General features: G+C 44.1%; 1 protein-coding gene across 2 annotated transcripts; it reads left to right on the plus strand.

Annotated features, from left to right (window-relative positions):
* The first annotated feature begins 11558 nt into the window (after window positions 1-11558).
* Window positions 11559-14965, plus strand: Tufm (Tu translation elongation factor, mitochondrial). 2 transcript variants are annotated; one of them, XM_075972221.1, is made up of 10 exons: window positions 11559-11766; window positions 11871-12065; window positions 12512-12678; window positions 12903-13007; window positions 13094-13258; window positions 13377-13509; window positions 13597-13701; window positions 13811-13962; window positions 14062-14181; window positions 14617-14965. In XM_075972221.1, the coding sequence occupies exons 1-10, from the start codon at window positions 11724-11726 to the stop codon at window positions 14788-14790; spliced, it is 1359 nt and encodes a 452-aa protein (XP_075828336.1). In that variant the 5' UTR covers window positions 11559-11723; the 3' UTR covers window positions 14791-14965. The 2 variants fall into 2 exon arrangements, with proteins under 2 accessions (XP_075828336.1, XP_075828337.1); XM_075972222.1 differs by having other exon boundaries at window positions 11613-11766; window positions 13811-13975; window positions 14014-14181; window positions 14617-14892.
* Window positions 14966-15237: the final 272 nt, after the last annotated feature.

Here is a 15237-nt window from a genome sequence, read left to right on the forward strand (position 1 = left end):
TGGTTAAGAGCATTGCCTGCTCTTCCAAAGGTCCTGAGTTCAATATCCGGCAACCACATGGTGACTCACAAGCATCTTTAAAGAGGTCTGGTGCCCTCTTCTGGCCTGCAGGGATACACACAGACAGAATATTGTATACACAATAAATAAATAAATATATTTTTTTTAGAAAAAAGTAAACAAACAAGAGTACGTCGTGATGTATTTGGCTGCAAAGAACAGACAATCCTGGCTCAAACCATCTGAAGAATTTTCCTCTTCCATGTAAGAAAATCTGCTCTAGGAAGATGTTCCACATTCTACCCTCTGCTGTAATTAAAAAAAACTCTGTGTGCTTCCTTATGAAAAAAAAAAAAGCAGAGTGAGAGAGAAAGACATAATGCGACAGAACTCACATGGAGGGGTTTTTTATTAGGGGAAAGGGAACTTTAAAAGGGGAGAGGGGAAGGGGAAGGCCAGCCTCTGGGGACAGGAACAGCAGAAGGGATGAGAGAGGCGGAAAATGGGGCAGGGAACAGAGACAAGCAGAGAAGCAGAAAAAGAGAGAGAAAGGGAGCAAAAGTAAGAAAGACAATGAGAGAGAGAGAGAGAGAGAGGGGGGAGAGAGAGAGAGGAGGTGGGCAGGGCCCCTTTTAAAAGGGAACGTAGTGAATGTGCACAGGAGATGCTCCTAGTGGCTGCAGCTGAGGACACAGCCAGTCAGAACCCCTAGGGCAGGCCAGTTGAAACACCTGAATACTAACACCCTCACCCTTGACTTTTCTTGTTTTTTGGAGACAAGGTCTCTTTCTATAGTCCAGGCTGATTCAAAGTACGAATCCTCTTGCCTGGCCTTTGTAATGCTGGAATTATAGGTGTGTGCCATCAAATCTGATTGAACCACAGGAATTGAACCAGTCCTGTTAGGATTTATTCCTGGAGCTAGAGAAAGGGCAATCTTGAGCAAAATTTGGGATCCTTGGCTGTTAAATAGAAGCTCAAAGTGTCTGCCAAATAGAATGAATAAATTGGTAGGGGTGGGGGATGGAACGCCATTTCATTCCAAGAGCATCTTCCAAAAGGGTTAATGTTTCTACGTGTGTGAACGCGCGCGCGCACAAAACAAAACAAAACTTTTTTTTGAGACAGTTTCTCTGTGTAGTTGGTATTTTTACTCTTTGGGGGCTTGCTACCTAGCACCTAAATAAATACACAGAGAGTTAGTCTTACTTATGGATGCCTGCCTTAGCTTGACTTGTTCCTAGTCAGCTTTTCTAACTTAAATTATCCCATTTCTCTTTAACTAAGTTTGGTCTCCGGACTTTTTATCTTTCTTTATTCTATACATCTTTCTTTTCTTCTTACTTTGTCGCTGGAAGACTGGGCCCTGGCATCCTTGTCTCCTTCTCCTTTTCCTGCTCCTCCCCCTTATTTGAGCCTAAATTTCTCCTATTTATTCTTCAGCCCTGCTTTTCCTTTCTGCTGCCTAGTTATTGGTCATTGAACTCTTTATTAGATTAAACAGGTTTTTTTTATTTTATTGATATTTATTGAGCTCTACATTTTTCTCTGCTCCCCTCCCTGCCTCTCTCCTACCCCTTTCAACCCTCCCCCAAGGTCTCCACACTCCCAATTTACTCAGGAGATCTTGCCTTTTTATACTTTCTACTTCCCATGTAGATTATATCTATGTAAGTCTCTCTTGGTGTCCACATTGTTGTCTAAGTTCTCTGGGATTATAGTTTGTAGGCTGGCTTTCTTTGCTTTATGTTTAAAAACCACCTATGAGTGAGTACATGTGATAACTGTCTTTCTGTGTCTGGGTTACCTCACTCAAAATAATGTTTTCTAGCTCCATCCATTTTCCTACAAAATTCAAGATGTCATTATTTTTTTCTGCTGTGTAGTACTTCGTTGTGTAAATGTACCACATTTTCCTTATCCATTCTTCAGTCAAGGGGCATTTAGGTTGTTTCTAGGTTCTGGCTATGACAAACAAAGCTGCTATGAACATAGTTGAGCACATGTCCTTGTGGCATGATTGAGCAGCCTTTGGATATATACCCAAAAGTGGTATTGCTGGGTCTTGAGGAAGGCTGTTTCCTAATTTTCTGAGAAATCGTCACACTGATATCCAAAGGGGTTGTACCAGCTTGCATTCCCACCAGCAATGCAGAAGTGTTCTCTTTTCCCCACAACCTCTCCAGCATAAGTTGTCATCAGTGTTTTTGATCTTGGCCATTCTTACAGGTGTAAGATGGAATCTCAGAGTTGTTTTGATTTGCATTTCTCCGATGACTAAGGATGTTGAACATTTCCTTAAGTGTCTTTCAGCCATTTTAGATTTCTCTGTTGAGAGTTCTCTGTTTAGGTCTTTACCCCATTTTTAAAAATTGGGTTATGTGATCTTTTGGTGTCCAATTTCTTGAGTTCTTTGTATATTTTGGAGATCAGCCCTTTGTCTGACGTGGGGTTGGTGAAGACCTTTTTCCATTCTGTAGGCTGTCGTTTTGTCTTGTTGACCGTGTCCTTTGCTTTACAGAAGCTTTTCAGTTTCAGGAGGTCCCATTTATTGTTTCTCTCAGTGTCTGTGCTGCTGGGGTTATATTTAGGAAGTGGCTCCCTGTGCCAATGTGTTCAAGTGTACTTCCCACTTTCTCTTTATAAGGTTCAATATGGCTGGCTTTATGTTGAGGTCTTTGATCCATTTGGACTTGAGTTTTGTGCATGGTGATAGATATGGGTCTATTTTCATTTTTCTACATGTTGATATCCAGTTATGCCAGCACCACTTGTTAAATATGCTTTCTTTTTTCCATTTGCTATTTTTTGCTTCTTTATCAAAGATCAGGTATTCGAAGGTGTGTGGTCTTCTATTCGGTTCCATTGGTTCTCCTGTCTGTTCTTATGCCAATACCAGGTTATTTTCAGTACTGTAGCTCTGAAGTAGAGTTTGAAGTCAGGGATTGTGATGCCTCCAGAAGTTCTTTTACTGCACAGAATTGTTTTGGCTATCCTGGGTTTTTTGCTTTTCTAAATGCAGTTGAGTACCATTCTTTCGAGGTCTTTGAAGAATTTTGCTGGGATTTGAATAGGCATTGCGTTGAATCTGTAGATGGCTTTTGGTACCAACCAGGTGTTTTAGGCAGGTAGAGTAATACAATTTTACTAAGATAAACAAATGCAACATAAACGAATGCAACATATGTTTGCGTCATTAAACAACAACACAGCATAAACAAACATAACACACCTTAAACGTAATTTCCACATTTCTCCCTTTTTGACTAAATAAAAATGAAAGATTTTAACTTTAACATAGTAGAACTATATACAACAAAAACAGTTATCAAGCAAGAATTATATTTAGAATATTCAGTCTTTATGTATTTAGCAATTGCAGAGAAAATACTCCATTATTTATCTACCTTTGTGACTCTTTATGGCTAATGTACTTTCTATCATAACTAAGAAAAACTATAGCTCTTTTTAGTCTTTAACTCCATAAAACATCCCAGAAGGACGAAATATTATCTAACAACAGAGACATTAGTTGCCTGGACAGTCACCCAAACTTTCTCTGCAGTGTTGGGGCATCCATCTTTGAGCCTACAGGCCTAGAGTATCTGGCAGACTTTTCAGTGAAGCAGGAAACTTGAAGGACTTCCCTGCCTTGTATTGGCAAAGTTTGTCAGTCACTTTCCTGTGTCCTGCTTGTCCAGTCTGTACAGAATAACTGCCAGCCATGAATGCAAGAACAGTTTCTTGCCCAAAATGGCTAGCCTTACCACATTGAAAGCAAGCTCCATGTGGAGTTTCTTCAATGTCCATCATCCTTTTATGAAGTAAATTGGTGCTTCCAGGGCTGGAGAGATGGCTCAGAGGTTAGGAGTGCTGCCTGCTCTTCCAGAGGTCCTGAGTTCAATTCCCAGCAAACATATGGTGGCTCACAACCATCTGGAATGAGATCTAGGTGGCATACATGCAGACAAAACATTGTATACACAATAAATAAATAAATCTTTAAAAAAAAACAACTGGTGCTTCCAGGAGCAAATGTGTCTCATTGTTATGAAAAGTCTTTTGTTAACAAAACATTTTTTAATGCCATATGCTATAGGTCTTTGAAGGGTTTGAAAATAACCTGTCTATCTAAAATACACCTGTTTAATGTTGGAAACATACCCAGTGTGGCTACAAGTTTGATTATTATAGACTATTAACTTCATTTCATTTTTTAAAATTTTTCTCTTTTTTGCATTTTATTTATTTATGTATTTCTTTAGGTATGAGTGCTCTGTCCACTTGTATGCTTGTATGCAAGAAGAGAACATCAGATCCTATTATAGATGGTTGTGAGCCACCATGTGGTTGCTGGGAATTGAACTCAAGACTTCTGGAAGAGCAGTCAGTCAGTGCTCTTAACCTCTGAGCCTTCTCTCTAGCCCCTCAACTTCATTTCTTAATTATTCAGTGCATTTATAAATGAACTGCATAAGCACAATACCCCAAACATAACTTTAAATTTATATCAATATACCAATGAAATATCTGAGTTTAACAGTTATCTTTTTGTCCTATATTCCTACATTCCCCTAAATGGTAGCATACATCCAAAGTCCACCAAATAACCAAAAACCACCCACCCCACCTCTTGGGAATATGGATGTTATTTTCTCTAGACTGCTTCCTGTGGATGAAGACATCTTTAGGGATCCCTGAGAAAACTGAGATAATGATCAAGTCCTGGTAACCTTTGTTGATATATATCACCTGTCAAGGTGGTATCCTATAGCTATAGGTATCACCTATACAGAAGGTCTCCCTGATCAAACCTGATCCATATTACTCCTGAAGGAATCCACAGCCTTTTGTTTCCTGTGGAAACAAAAGCATAACCTCTTCCCCAAAAGCATTTTTCACTTCCATCTGGCAAATACATTTTTTTGGCTTCCACTTTAAAGTTAAGGCATTCTTCAGATATCCAGACTGGCTTATTTCAGCAGTCCTTCTTTCAATCCCAGGTCTCTAGCTGCTGCTGTTTGCTCATCAGCAACCAAAAAATTCAAAGACAACACAATAACAGGATCCAGACTCCCTGTGTAGTTCCCATCTTTATGTGACTTATTCTTTTTTTTATTACTTTACTCTAATTTAAAGACTTTATTATTTATAAACTATTTCTTTCTATGAATGTCTATATTCTCTCTTTTCTTTAAGCCTATGCACATTTTTGAACACACTGAAACCTATTTAGAGGGGTTTTCTGTTTGTTTGTTTGTTTTTCTGTCTGAACCTGCTTTACTTCACACCTCTAGCCTTTTTTGACCACAGGAGCCTTTAAACCGCTAAGTGGCACAGCTAGGACCTCCTCCTCAGCTTTGGCAGCTGGCTCCACCCACTTCTCAGGTCTTTGAGAGCCATGCCCAGAGCTCATGGGCCCAGACAGAAGTAGGTGACCAAGAACTGCATTCAACCCCCCTCCCCGCCCCCCACCTCTGGGATGCCAGGGCCCTGTACTGTGGCAGGTGTTTTCACTTTCCTGTTTCTACTTAGCATAAAACAGCTGTGTTCTATTGTATGCCAGAGTTTCTTAAAGGAGCTGTATCTTTTTGTTTTTTGTTTTGTTTTGGTTTGGTTTTCGTTTTGGCTTTCTCAGGCCCTATGCAGAAATCCAGGCCTCACACTGGAATATCAAAATGCAGTTGGATTTTTTTTCTCTTTGGGGGCCCACCATCCAGCTCCCAAATAAATACTTGGAGACTTATTCTTACTTATGAATGCCCGTCTTAGCTTGTCTTGTTTCTAGCCAGCTTTGCTAACTTAAATTATCCTGTTTCCCTTTAATTATGTTTTGGCTCTGGGCTTTTACCATTTTTATTTTATATATCTTTCTTTCTTACTCTGTGGCTGGCTGTGTGGCAGACCCCTGGCATCCTCCTCTCTTTCGCCTTTTCTCATGCCTCTATTCTTTCTTTCTCCCCTAGATTTCTCCTCCTATTTATTCTCTCTGCCTGCCAGCCCCACCTATCCTTTCTGATGCCTAGCTATTGGCCGTTCAGTTCTTTATTAGACCAATCAGGTGTTTTAGTCAGGCAAAGTAACACAGCTTTACAGGGTTAAATAAATGTAACATAAAAGAATGTAACATATCTTTGCATCACTAAACAAATATTCCACAGCATAAGCAAATGTAATGTATCTCAAACTAATAGACCAGGCTTGCCTTGAACTTAGAAATTCTACTGCCTCTGCTTCCCAAGTGCCAGTATTAAAGGCATGCACCATCACTGACCAGCTCACACAAATCTTTTAAAAATGCATTCGTTTGTTCATCTATTTATTTAATATGTATGTTTATATCTGTTTATTTCCATATATGTGTGTGTATTTGTGCACATCTTGGTGTACATGTGAAACTCAGAAGACAGTTGGTTCTATCCATCCAACCATGTGGGCTCCAATAATTCAACTCAGGTTATCAGGCTTGGTAGAATCACCTTTATTCAGTGGTCACCTCACCAGACCCTTACCTTTCTATTGACTTTTTTGTTTTGTTTTGTTTTTGTTTTTCGAGACAGGGTTTCTCTGTGGTTTTGGAGCCTGTCCTGGCACTAGCTCTTGTAGACCAGGCTGGCCTCGAACTCACAGAGATCCGCCTGCCTCTGCCTCTCGAGTGCTGGGATTAAAGGCGTGCGCCACCACCGCCCGGCTTATTGACTTTTTTGAGACAGAATTTCATGCACCCCAGGTGAGTCTCAAACCCTCTGTGTAACAGGGGGTGGCATTAAACTTTCTGTCTTCCTGTTCCTGCCCATCAAGTACTGGGATTTTAGGCATTGGCCCATCACCAGGTTGCTCTAGTCTATAACAAAAATCAATATAACAAAATCTACAAGTCTATAGCACTATCTAGTATTAAAGCTGCAGAGGTGAGACTCAGGCAATATGAGACACTGACAAACCAGACTCTGTGTTTTGTGTGGTCTATCATTGGACCTTTTTTTGAGGCAGGGTCTCAGGTATCCTAAAGTGTCTTTGAATGTATGAGGGTGGATCTTCTGATGGAGCACCTTGCCTCCACCTCCTGAGTACTGGGATTATAGGTGTGCCCCACCATACTGGGTTATGCCCTGCTGGGAATCAAAGCCAAGACTTATTGTATAAGCTCTTCAGCTGAGTCACATTCCTAGCCTATCTGCTTGCTTTTTGAGACAGTTCTGAAACCCAGGCTAGCTCAAACTAGTCATGGTCCAGCCTGAGCCTCCTGAATGCTGGGATCTTGGGTGTGCATCACCACCCTTGTCTTTTGTCCTTTCTGTCAGAGTCTCTCCTGTCCAACCACAGGGTGTGCCGTTTAGCCCACAGGCCGGTTAGATGGTATCTTACTGCAAGATGGAGGAGCCCTCCGCAGGATATGGAGGACTGAATCCACATATCCATCAAAGGATTAACCTACTCATCTGATCAGAGCCCTCAGGACCTCTGGAAACACCATCATAGACAGAACCCATGCTCCACTATACTGTGTAATAAACTCCATCTGTATTTCTGTATTCTTGCGTGTCTCTTCTGAAATTTTTTAAAGATTTATGTGTATGGCTGGGCGATGGTGGCACACACTTTTTTTTTTTAAATTTTCGAGACAGGGTTTCTCTGTAGCTTTTTTTTTTTTTTTTTTTTTTTTTTTTTTTTTTTTTTTTTTTTGCTTTTTCGAGACAGGGTTTCTCTGTGGTTTTGGAGCCTGTCCTGGAACTAGCTCTTGTAGACCAGGCTGGTCTCGAACTCACAGAGATCCGCCTGCCTCTGCCTCCCAAGTGCTGGGATTAAAGGCGTGCGCCACCACCGCCCGGCTTTCTCTGTAGCTTTTTGGTTCCTGTCCTGGAACTAGCTCTTCTAGACCAGGCTGACCTCGAACTCACAGAGATCCGCCTGCCTTTGCCTCCTGAGTACTGGGATTAAAGATGTGCGCCATGCCTCCCCTCTCCAGAGCAGATGCGATGAAGCTCCAACCCAGGATGGACGTAGGCTAGAATCTTCCTGGTAAGCATCCCTCGTGGTGCTACATACATTAATAGAAATGGGCCAATCAGTGTTTATATGAATACAGTTTGTGTGTAGTTATTTTGGGGCATAAACTAGTCAGGCGGCTGGGAGCAGGGTGGCAGGAATGCAGCCCACAGCTCCTTCAACAGAATGGCGCCCACGTGGATAACTACATCCACAAAAGGCCTGAGAAGGCTTGGGAAAGAATAGAGTAAAGCATGTTTTCTTAGTAGCAGCAATTTTTTGGGTCTGCTCTGCCTGCTAGAGGCAAGCAAGCACTCTCATCTAAGAGAGGCTTCCTGACTCAGCTTCAGCTGCAAAACCCTGCAGTTCTTAAGAGGTCCTGCCACGAAACATTTAAATGGTGTTGATAAAAGCCGACTGAATGCTTGTTTGTTTTCAGCCGTAGCAGAAAAAAAGTTGTGCTGTTTTAAAATGCCGGCTTTCTGGGCTGTACTGCCAGAGCAAACTCTGACTCTTTCAGACAGGCAGGCCAACTGAGTGTGGTCTCTGGGCAGAATGCTGCAGCTTGCTTGCTGGCAGGGACCTTGAAACGCCAAAGAGTTGTGGCAATAAAAATGGCTCCAGCAGTACCTCTGCCAGGAGGCTGGAAAGCTAAGGAATGGGCTGGATTTAGCTGGCAAAACCACGGCTTTAATCCTACTCATATTGCTATTTAAAGGCTCATGTGGTCAGAAAAAGAGAGAGATACAGTAAAGAGAGATTAAAAAACAAAACAAAAAAAACCTTTAAATGATTTACAGTGTGTTAAATATATATGCAGTAAAAATATATGCAGGCTAAAAGTTAAAGTTCTTAAAGTTAAAAACAAAAAACAAGGAAGAAAGAGAGTAGTTGGGTGTGGTAGCACACGCCTTTAATCCCAATGCCTGGGAGGCAGAGACAGATGGATCTCTGAGAATTCAAGGACAGCCTAGTCTACAAAGTTATTCCAGGACAAAGATATACAGAGAACCTGTCTCAAAAAATTAAAGTAAAAAAGAAATAGAGGTTAAAATAAAGCCACATAAAGATGGAAAATACAAAGAGAATTTTGATACTGTATGTTATTATGCTCTCTTTGAATTGTTTGAATGCTGAAAAAGGAGCAATAGCTGCTAAAATATATTTGTTTATAAATGCTGCTGAACTAATCCAACATAGATAGTTTGAAAATACCTTGACTTTAAAATTTGGATCTAGCCAGGCGATGGTGGCGCATGCCTTTAATCCCAGCACTCGGGAGGCAGAGGCAGGCGGATCTCTGTGAGTTCGAGACCAGCCTGGTCTACAGAGCTAGTTCCAGGACAGGCTCCAAAGCCACAGAGAAATCCTGTCTCGAAAAACCAAAAAAAAACAAACAAACCCTAAAATTTGGATCTAAGGATATGATGCTTCAGAAAGGAGTTTCTTCTTTTGTTTTCACAGAGGATGAGACCTTGTGAATTGCTTTTATCCCAATATGGTATGATAGACCACACCCTCCTGAAAGATTGCTGTGAACACCTTCAAAAAAATTTCTTCACTCGACTGCTGACTGAGACGAATCTAGCAGACAGGTTATACCATGAAAGACCTGAATAACAGCGCCCCCATACAGCAGGAAGCAGTTTGGAGAGAAATAACTGCGCCCATGTTCCCAAATATTGTTTATAAATGTTCTTTTACATTTAAAGGGGGATATGATATAGATATGAATAATTTGCATTGATATGGATTTTGCTTTAGTGATTTAAAATTAAGGTCAATTTTATTATATGTATATATATTTCTGATATTGACTAAGGTATTGTGATTGTGTAGTTCATTTAAAAATGTAATGTATATAGGTTGTTAATAGATAATCATCTATAATAGTCAAGCTTGTAGTCATGTTAGTTAGATTTTCTAGATGTGCATAGATATATTTCAGATAGGCATTCTTCATATCTTTCAAAGGCTACAGAATATGGCATTTTAAATGTTTTAATAACTTAGGACTTTTCATGACAATGAGACACTCTGCTCCTGGCAGCACCAATCTACTTCAAGAGGAAGATGGGCATCGAAGAGGTTCCTTATGGAGTTTGATAGCCATTTGGGCAAGAAACTGCTCTTGCCTGGACTATTGCATAAACTGGACACAAACAACCCTCAGAAAGAGGACTGCTGAACTTGGCGCACACCTTTAATCCCAGCACTCGGGAGGGAAAGGCAGGTGGATCTCTGTGAGTTTGAGGTCAGCCTGGTCTACAAAGCTAGTTCCAGGATTGGATTCTTAGCTACTGAGAAACCTCTCTTGAAAAAAAAAAATTATGTGTATGAGTGTCTTGCCTCCATGTATTTAAGTGCACTGTGTGCATGCCTGGAGTCCGCAGAGGCCAAAAGAGGGTGCAAGATCCCCTGGAACTGGAGTTGCAGATGTTTGTGAACTGCTGTGTAGGTGCTGGGAACTTAACCCAGGTCCTCTGCAAGGGCAGCCAGTGCACTTAACTGAGTCATCGCTCCAGCCCCTCTTCTGGATACTTCAGATAAAAAGATCACAAAACTGAGAGGAGTCTTGTGCAAGATCTACTAACACTTTAACTTACTGTTCTTTATTTTTGCCTTTTCAGTCTGTGCTCAGGCCTTAGAACACGATTCCCAGCCTGAGTGTGTTAAGTGCTGGGATCATAAGTGTGTGCCTATATATAGAGCCGTTTGATTTTTTTTTTTTGAGAGGGAGGTGTGATATAGCTTCCTTGTTTGTGCCTAGACTTGCAATCATTATCTCTCTAGGGATGGAATTAGGGAATCTACAGCATTTGGAACAAATTCTGTCAATTGAGCTTTTATAGGGCAAATTTCAGAAAGGAGGCCAAGAGTTGAGTAGCTTCTATTATCATCTCGGGAGAGACGAGGAAGCTGTGAGAAAACACGGACATGAAAGTTCAGTCACTGCTGCCCTTACACTTTTAGCCAACAGGCATTTACTGGGTATCTGCTATGTGCTCCGCTCTGGAGACTAAAGATTCAGGTTGTCAGTTCTCAAAGCTGGTCTTCAACCTCGGTGTTACATGAATAAAATAAGACGGGTGGCGCTATCACCCAGAAAATTTGTCCGGGCGTGGGGGTGCACACCCTTAATCCCAGCATTGAGACAGACAGACGGAGAGTCAGAAGGCCAGCCTTATCTACATGGCGAGTTCCAGGCCAGCCAAAGCTATGTAGTGAGTGAGACCCTGTCTCGGAAGAAAAAAGGGGAAAAGTAAGGAAGAGAGAGAGAACAGGATTCCTGCAAGAGACATGGGGACTGGAACTCTCAGGACCTCATCCATCCCTAACTCCAGTTATTTTTACTTCTCACAGGCTGGGAGATCTTCCCTATGAATCGAACCCAGCCCTAAGCAAACGCCTGCCGCCACGGAAACTACAACGCCCATAAGCCTTCGAGGGCGCTGGTGCATTGTGGGATGCTGCGCACTTTCCTCCTAAAAACGGCCTCTCAGGCTGAACTGTAGAAATTGTGTCCTTCCCCGCGAGACAAAATCCTCCTCTTCCGCTTATACCCGGATATCAGTGGCCATGGCCATAAAGACTGGCGGCTAGAGGCTCCCAAACTCGCTCTCCCGACCCTCATTTCCGCCGGAAGTGATCTGTAGTCGCCAGTGCCCGTCCTTCCCTGCACGCGCGGGTTCCCGGTGCCTAATTTTCGGTCCCGGTCGCCGTGTAGTCCCACAATGGCGGCCGCCACCCTATTACGAGCGACGCCCCGCTTCAGCGGTGAGGGGGCGGGTTGGGTGCAGACAGCCTGGAGACATGAGGGGCATCGAGGTAGCTGGGTTCGGATCCACTCCCTTGACTACCCCAAGCTCCTTTCCCCGCAGGTCTCTGTGCCAGCCCGACCCCATTGCTGCAAGGTCGGCTGCGGCCGCTGAAAGCCCAGGCATCGCCCTTCTTGTGTCGCGGTCTTGCCGTGGAGGCCAAGAAGACCTACGTGCGCGACAAGCCCCATGTGAATGTGGGTACCATTGGCCATGTGGACCACGGCAAGACCACCCTGACCGCAGCCATCACAAAAAGTGAGTTTGGGTTGGGTTATGGTTGGGGGCGTCCGGCAATGCCCTGTCAGCTGGAAGGACCAGAGCCGGGGTGTAGTGTCTGTAGTCTGTTGTTTAGCCTGGCGCCAAAACCCTTCAGATTGGAAGATGCAGGAGACCGGTTGCCCTGTGCAAGAAGAGCTCTGTGAGGCACAATTTGAAACAGTCTCAGTGGCATTCTGTGTGGAATGGTTTGAAAGGAGACGCTGTCAGTGGAGAAGTTAAGCGTCTGTGACAAGGACAAACCCCTTGGATAGTTCTTTTTGTCGTACCCTCCCTCCCCCTGCCAAGTTATCTTCTAGAAGAATTGGAGATTAGAGAGCATCATCCATCCAGATTGTTCATGTATGAGGGATTCAGGCGTGTGCCCGGAACCTCGTCTGCAGCACTGAACCCGAGTTGAGAGGTGTGTTCTCTTCCTCCGGCAGTTCTAGCCGAGGGAGGTGGAGCTAAGTTCAAGAAGTACGAGGAGATAGACAATGCCCCTGAGGAGCGAGCTCGGGGTATCACCATCAATGCAGCTCACGTGGAGTATAGCACTGCTGCCCGCCACTATGCCCACACAGACTGCCCCGGTCATGCAGACTATGTTAAGGTGAGGGTTGCCGGGGACACTCAGAACCTGCTTCACAGGTCAGTGGAGGTTTGAGGGGAGGAGGTTATAAGATAGTGGTGGTGTTTGGATACAAGAACAGGGATTTGTGGCTATGGGTGGTGAGGACATGGCAGAGAAGTGGGGATCTTCACAGCTACCTAGTTAGATGATGCATAGTTGAAGAGGTCCTTGAACTAAGCTGACTTTCTTCCTCTTCCACCCAGAACATGATCACAGGCACTGCCCCTCTGGATGGCTGCATCCTGGTGGTAGCAGCTAATGACGGCCCCATGCCCCAGACCCGAGAGCACTTACTACTAGCTAAACAGGTACAGGGTCTGGAAGGAGCGGATTGGAAGTTAAGCGAGAAATTGGGTAACCGAGGATACCATCTCCGCCTCATTCTCACTTGCAGATTGGAGTGGAGCATGTTGTGGTATATGTGAATAAGGCAGATGCGGTCCAGGACTCGGAGATGGTGGAGCTAGTTGAGTTGGAGATCCGGGAGCTTCTCACCGAGTTTGGCTATAAAGGAGAGGAGGCCCCAGTCATCATAGGTTCTGCGCTCTGTGCCCTGGAGGTAAAAGCAGGGGCTGCTGCTAAGAGGATGGGGTAGAGCTTCCTTCCCTCTGTGCCCGGAGACTAGCATTCTGGGGAAGGAGCAGAAATTTCAGGGTCCTATCGTCTCTCTCCAACAGCAACGTGATCCTGAGCTGGGAGTGAAATCAGTGCAGAAGCTGCTGGATGCAGTGGACACTTACATCCCAGTGCCCACTCGGGACCTGGAGAAGCCCTTTCTGCTTCCTGTAGAGTCAGTTTATTCTATTCCTGGTGAGGCCTATGCTCACTTAGACCCCTCCCTATTGGGACCATGTAACCTAAGATCTCTGGTGACCTGCCCTGTTCCTTCCTTTGCAGGCCGGGGTACGGTGGTAACAGGTACACTAGAACGTGGCATTTTAAAGAAGGGAGATGAGTGTGAGCTGCTGGGACATAACAAGAACATTCGCACTGTGGTGACAGGTACAAGAAGGAAAACTTCAGACGCTGGGGCAGTCTCTGAATGACCCTTTTCCATGTAGGTCTTGTACCTGCCTTCTGCCTCAGACCACCTTCCCGCCTGTCTTTCTAGGCATTGAGATGTTCCACAAGAGCCTGGAGAGGGCTGAGGCAGGGGATAACCTGGGTGCTCTGGTCCGAGGCCTAAAGCGGGAGGATTTGAGGCGTGGCTTGGTCATGGTCAAGCCAGGCTCCATCCAACCCCACCAGAAGGTGGAGGCCCAGGTGAGGGCTCCAGGTGATAGTTTGGTTGGGCCAAGTCCCTTGACTGGAAAGAAGCAGGACTTCCATCCAGGTCATTCTGCCCTTGCTCCTTTCCTCTAGGTTTACGTCCTCAGCAAGGAGGAGGGTGGCCGCCACAAACCATTCGTTTCTCATTTCATGCCGGTCATGTTCTCCCTGACTTGGGACATGGCCTGTCGTGTCATCTTGCCTCCAGGGAAGGTATGCTGGGGCTAGTGGATATAAAACCTGGCAGTGGTGGTACATACCTTTAATCCCAGCACTTGAAGATTAAACAAATAGCTGGGTGGTGGTTGTGTACTCCTTGTCTCAAAAACAACCCAAAAGCAGAGTTCTAAAGATACAGCATGACACACAGGTTAGCCCTTTCTTTGAAAATTAAGTTGGAAATTTAGGAACACCAGAGAAACATGCCATAGAAAAGGTTGTGTTTGGTTTTGGTTCTTCCTGTTGTATTTTGTGAAACATGGAGAGTTCAGAAAACTGCTGTTGACTAAAACTGCATAATACCAAATTCCTGATCATGGTCCTTTACATGTGCCCAGATACTCTTTCACCTGTTATATTTTCCCATGACTTGACCCTTGGCTGGCAGCAAGGTACTCTGCTGACTGCCTTTTCCTTCTCCTCTATTAGGAACTTGCCATGCCTGGAGAGGACTTGAAGCTCAATCTAATCTTGCGGCAGCCCATGATCTTAGAGAAAGGCCAGCGGTTCACTTTGAGGGATGGCAACAAGACCATTGGCACTGGCATTGTCACTGACATAACAGCCATGACCGAAGAGGACAAGAACATCAAGTGGAGCTGAGTCTGGACTTGTACTCAGGTTGTTGAGCTTGTTGAGCTTAGAGCTGCCTTGGCCAGCGTTCCCTCCTGTGGACACACACTGCATCCAAGCAGCGTACAGCTATGAACATTTCTCCTGTTCACAAGGAGTGGCCTGCCAGGAGAGGTAGGCAAATAAACTGTTCTGTGAATATCAACCTGTGTCTTCTGTGTGAGTAGATGTGGAGGAACACTAGATCTGGAGTACCCCAAAGCTGATTGGGTGTTTCTAGCATACTAGCATAAAGTCCATTCTGGCATACAAGCCAGACAAGCTCAGACTCTAATCATCAGTGCTGTAACAGCTTGAGAAAAAGCTAGTTCAGCGAGCTTTGTGTGACTTTAAGCAAAATACAACTGTGTTATTTCCCCTAGATTGGGAAAGTGATTATCACTTAGTGGTATTGGCTCAATTTCTGGCACCCTATGT

Source organism: Microtus pennsylvanicus, chromosome 5 (assembly GCF_037038515.1).
Source record: "Microtus pennsylvanicus isolate mMicPen1 chromosome 5, mMicPen1.hap1, whole genome shotgun sequence".
NCBI classification, from domain to species: Eukaryota; Metazoa; Chordata; class Mammalia; order Rodentia; family Cricetidae; genus Microtus; species Microtus pennsylvanicus.

Coding starts and splice junctions, on each gene's coding strand:
- Tufm (XM_075972222.1), top strand. CDS start 11,724: ATGGCGGCCGCCACCCTATTACGAGCGACGCCCCGCTTCAGCG. Junction 13,259..13,376: donor CTGCGCTCTGTGCCCTGGAG/GTAAAAGCAGGG, acceptor TCTCTCCAACAG/CAACGTGATCCTGAGCTGGG. Junction 13,510..13,596: donor GTCAGTTTATTCTATTCCTG/GTGAGGCCTATG, acceptor CTTCCTTTGCAG/GCCGGGGTACGGTGGTAACA.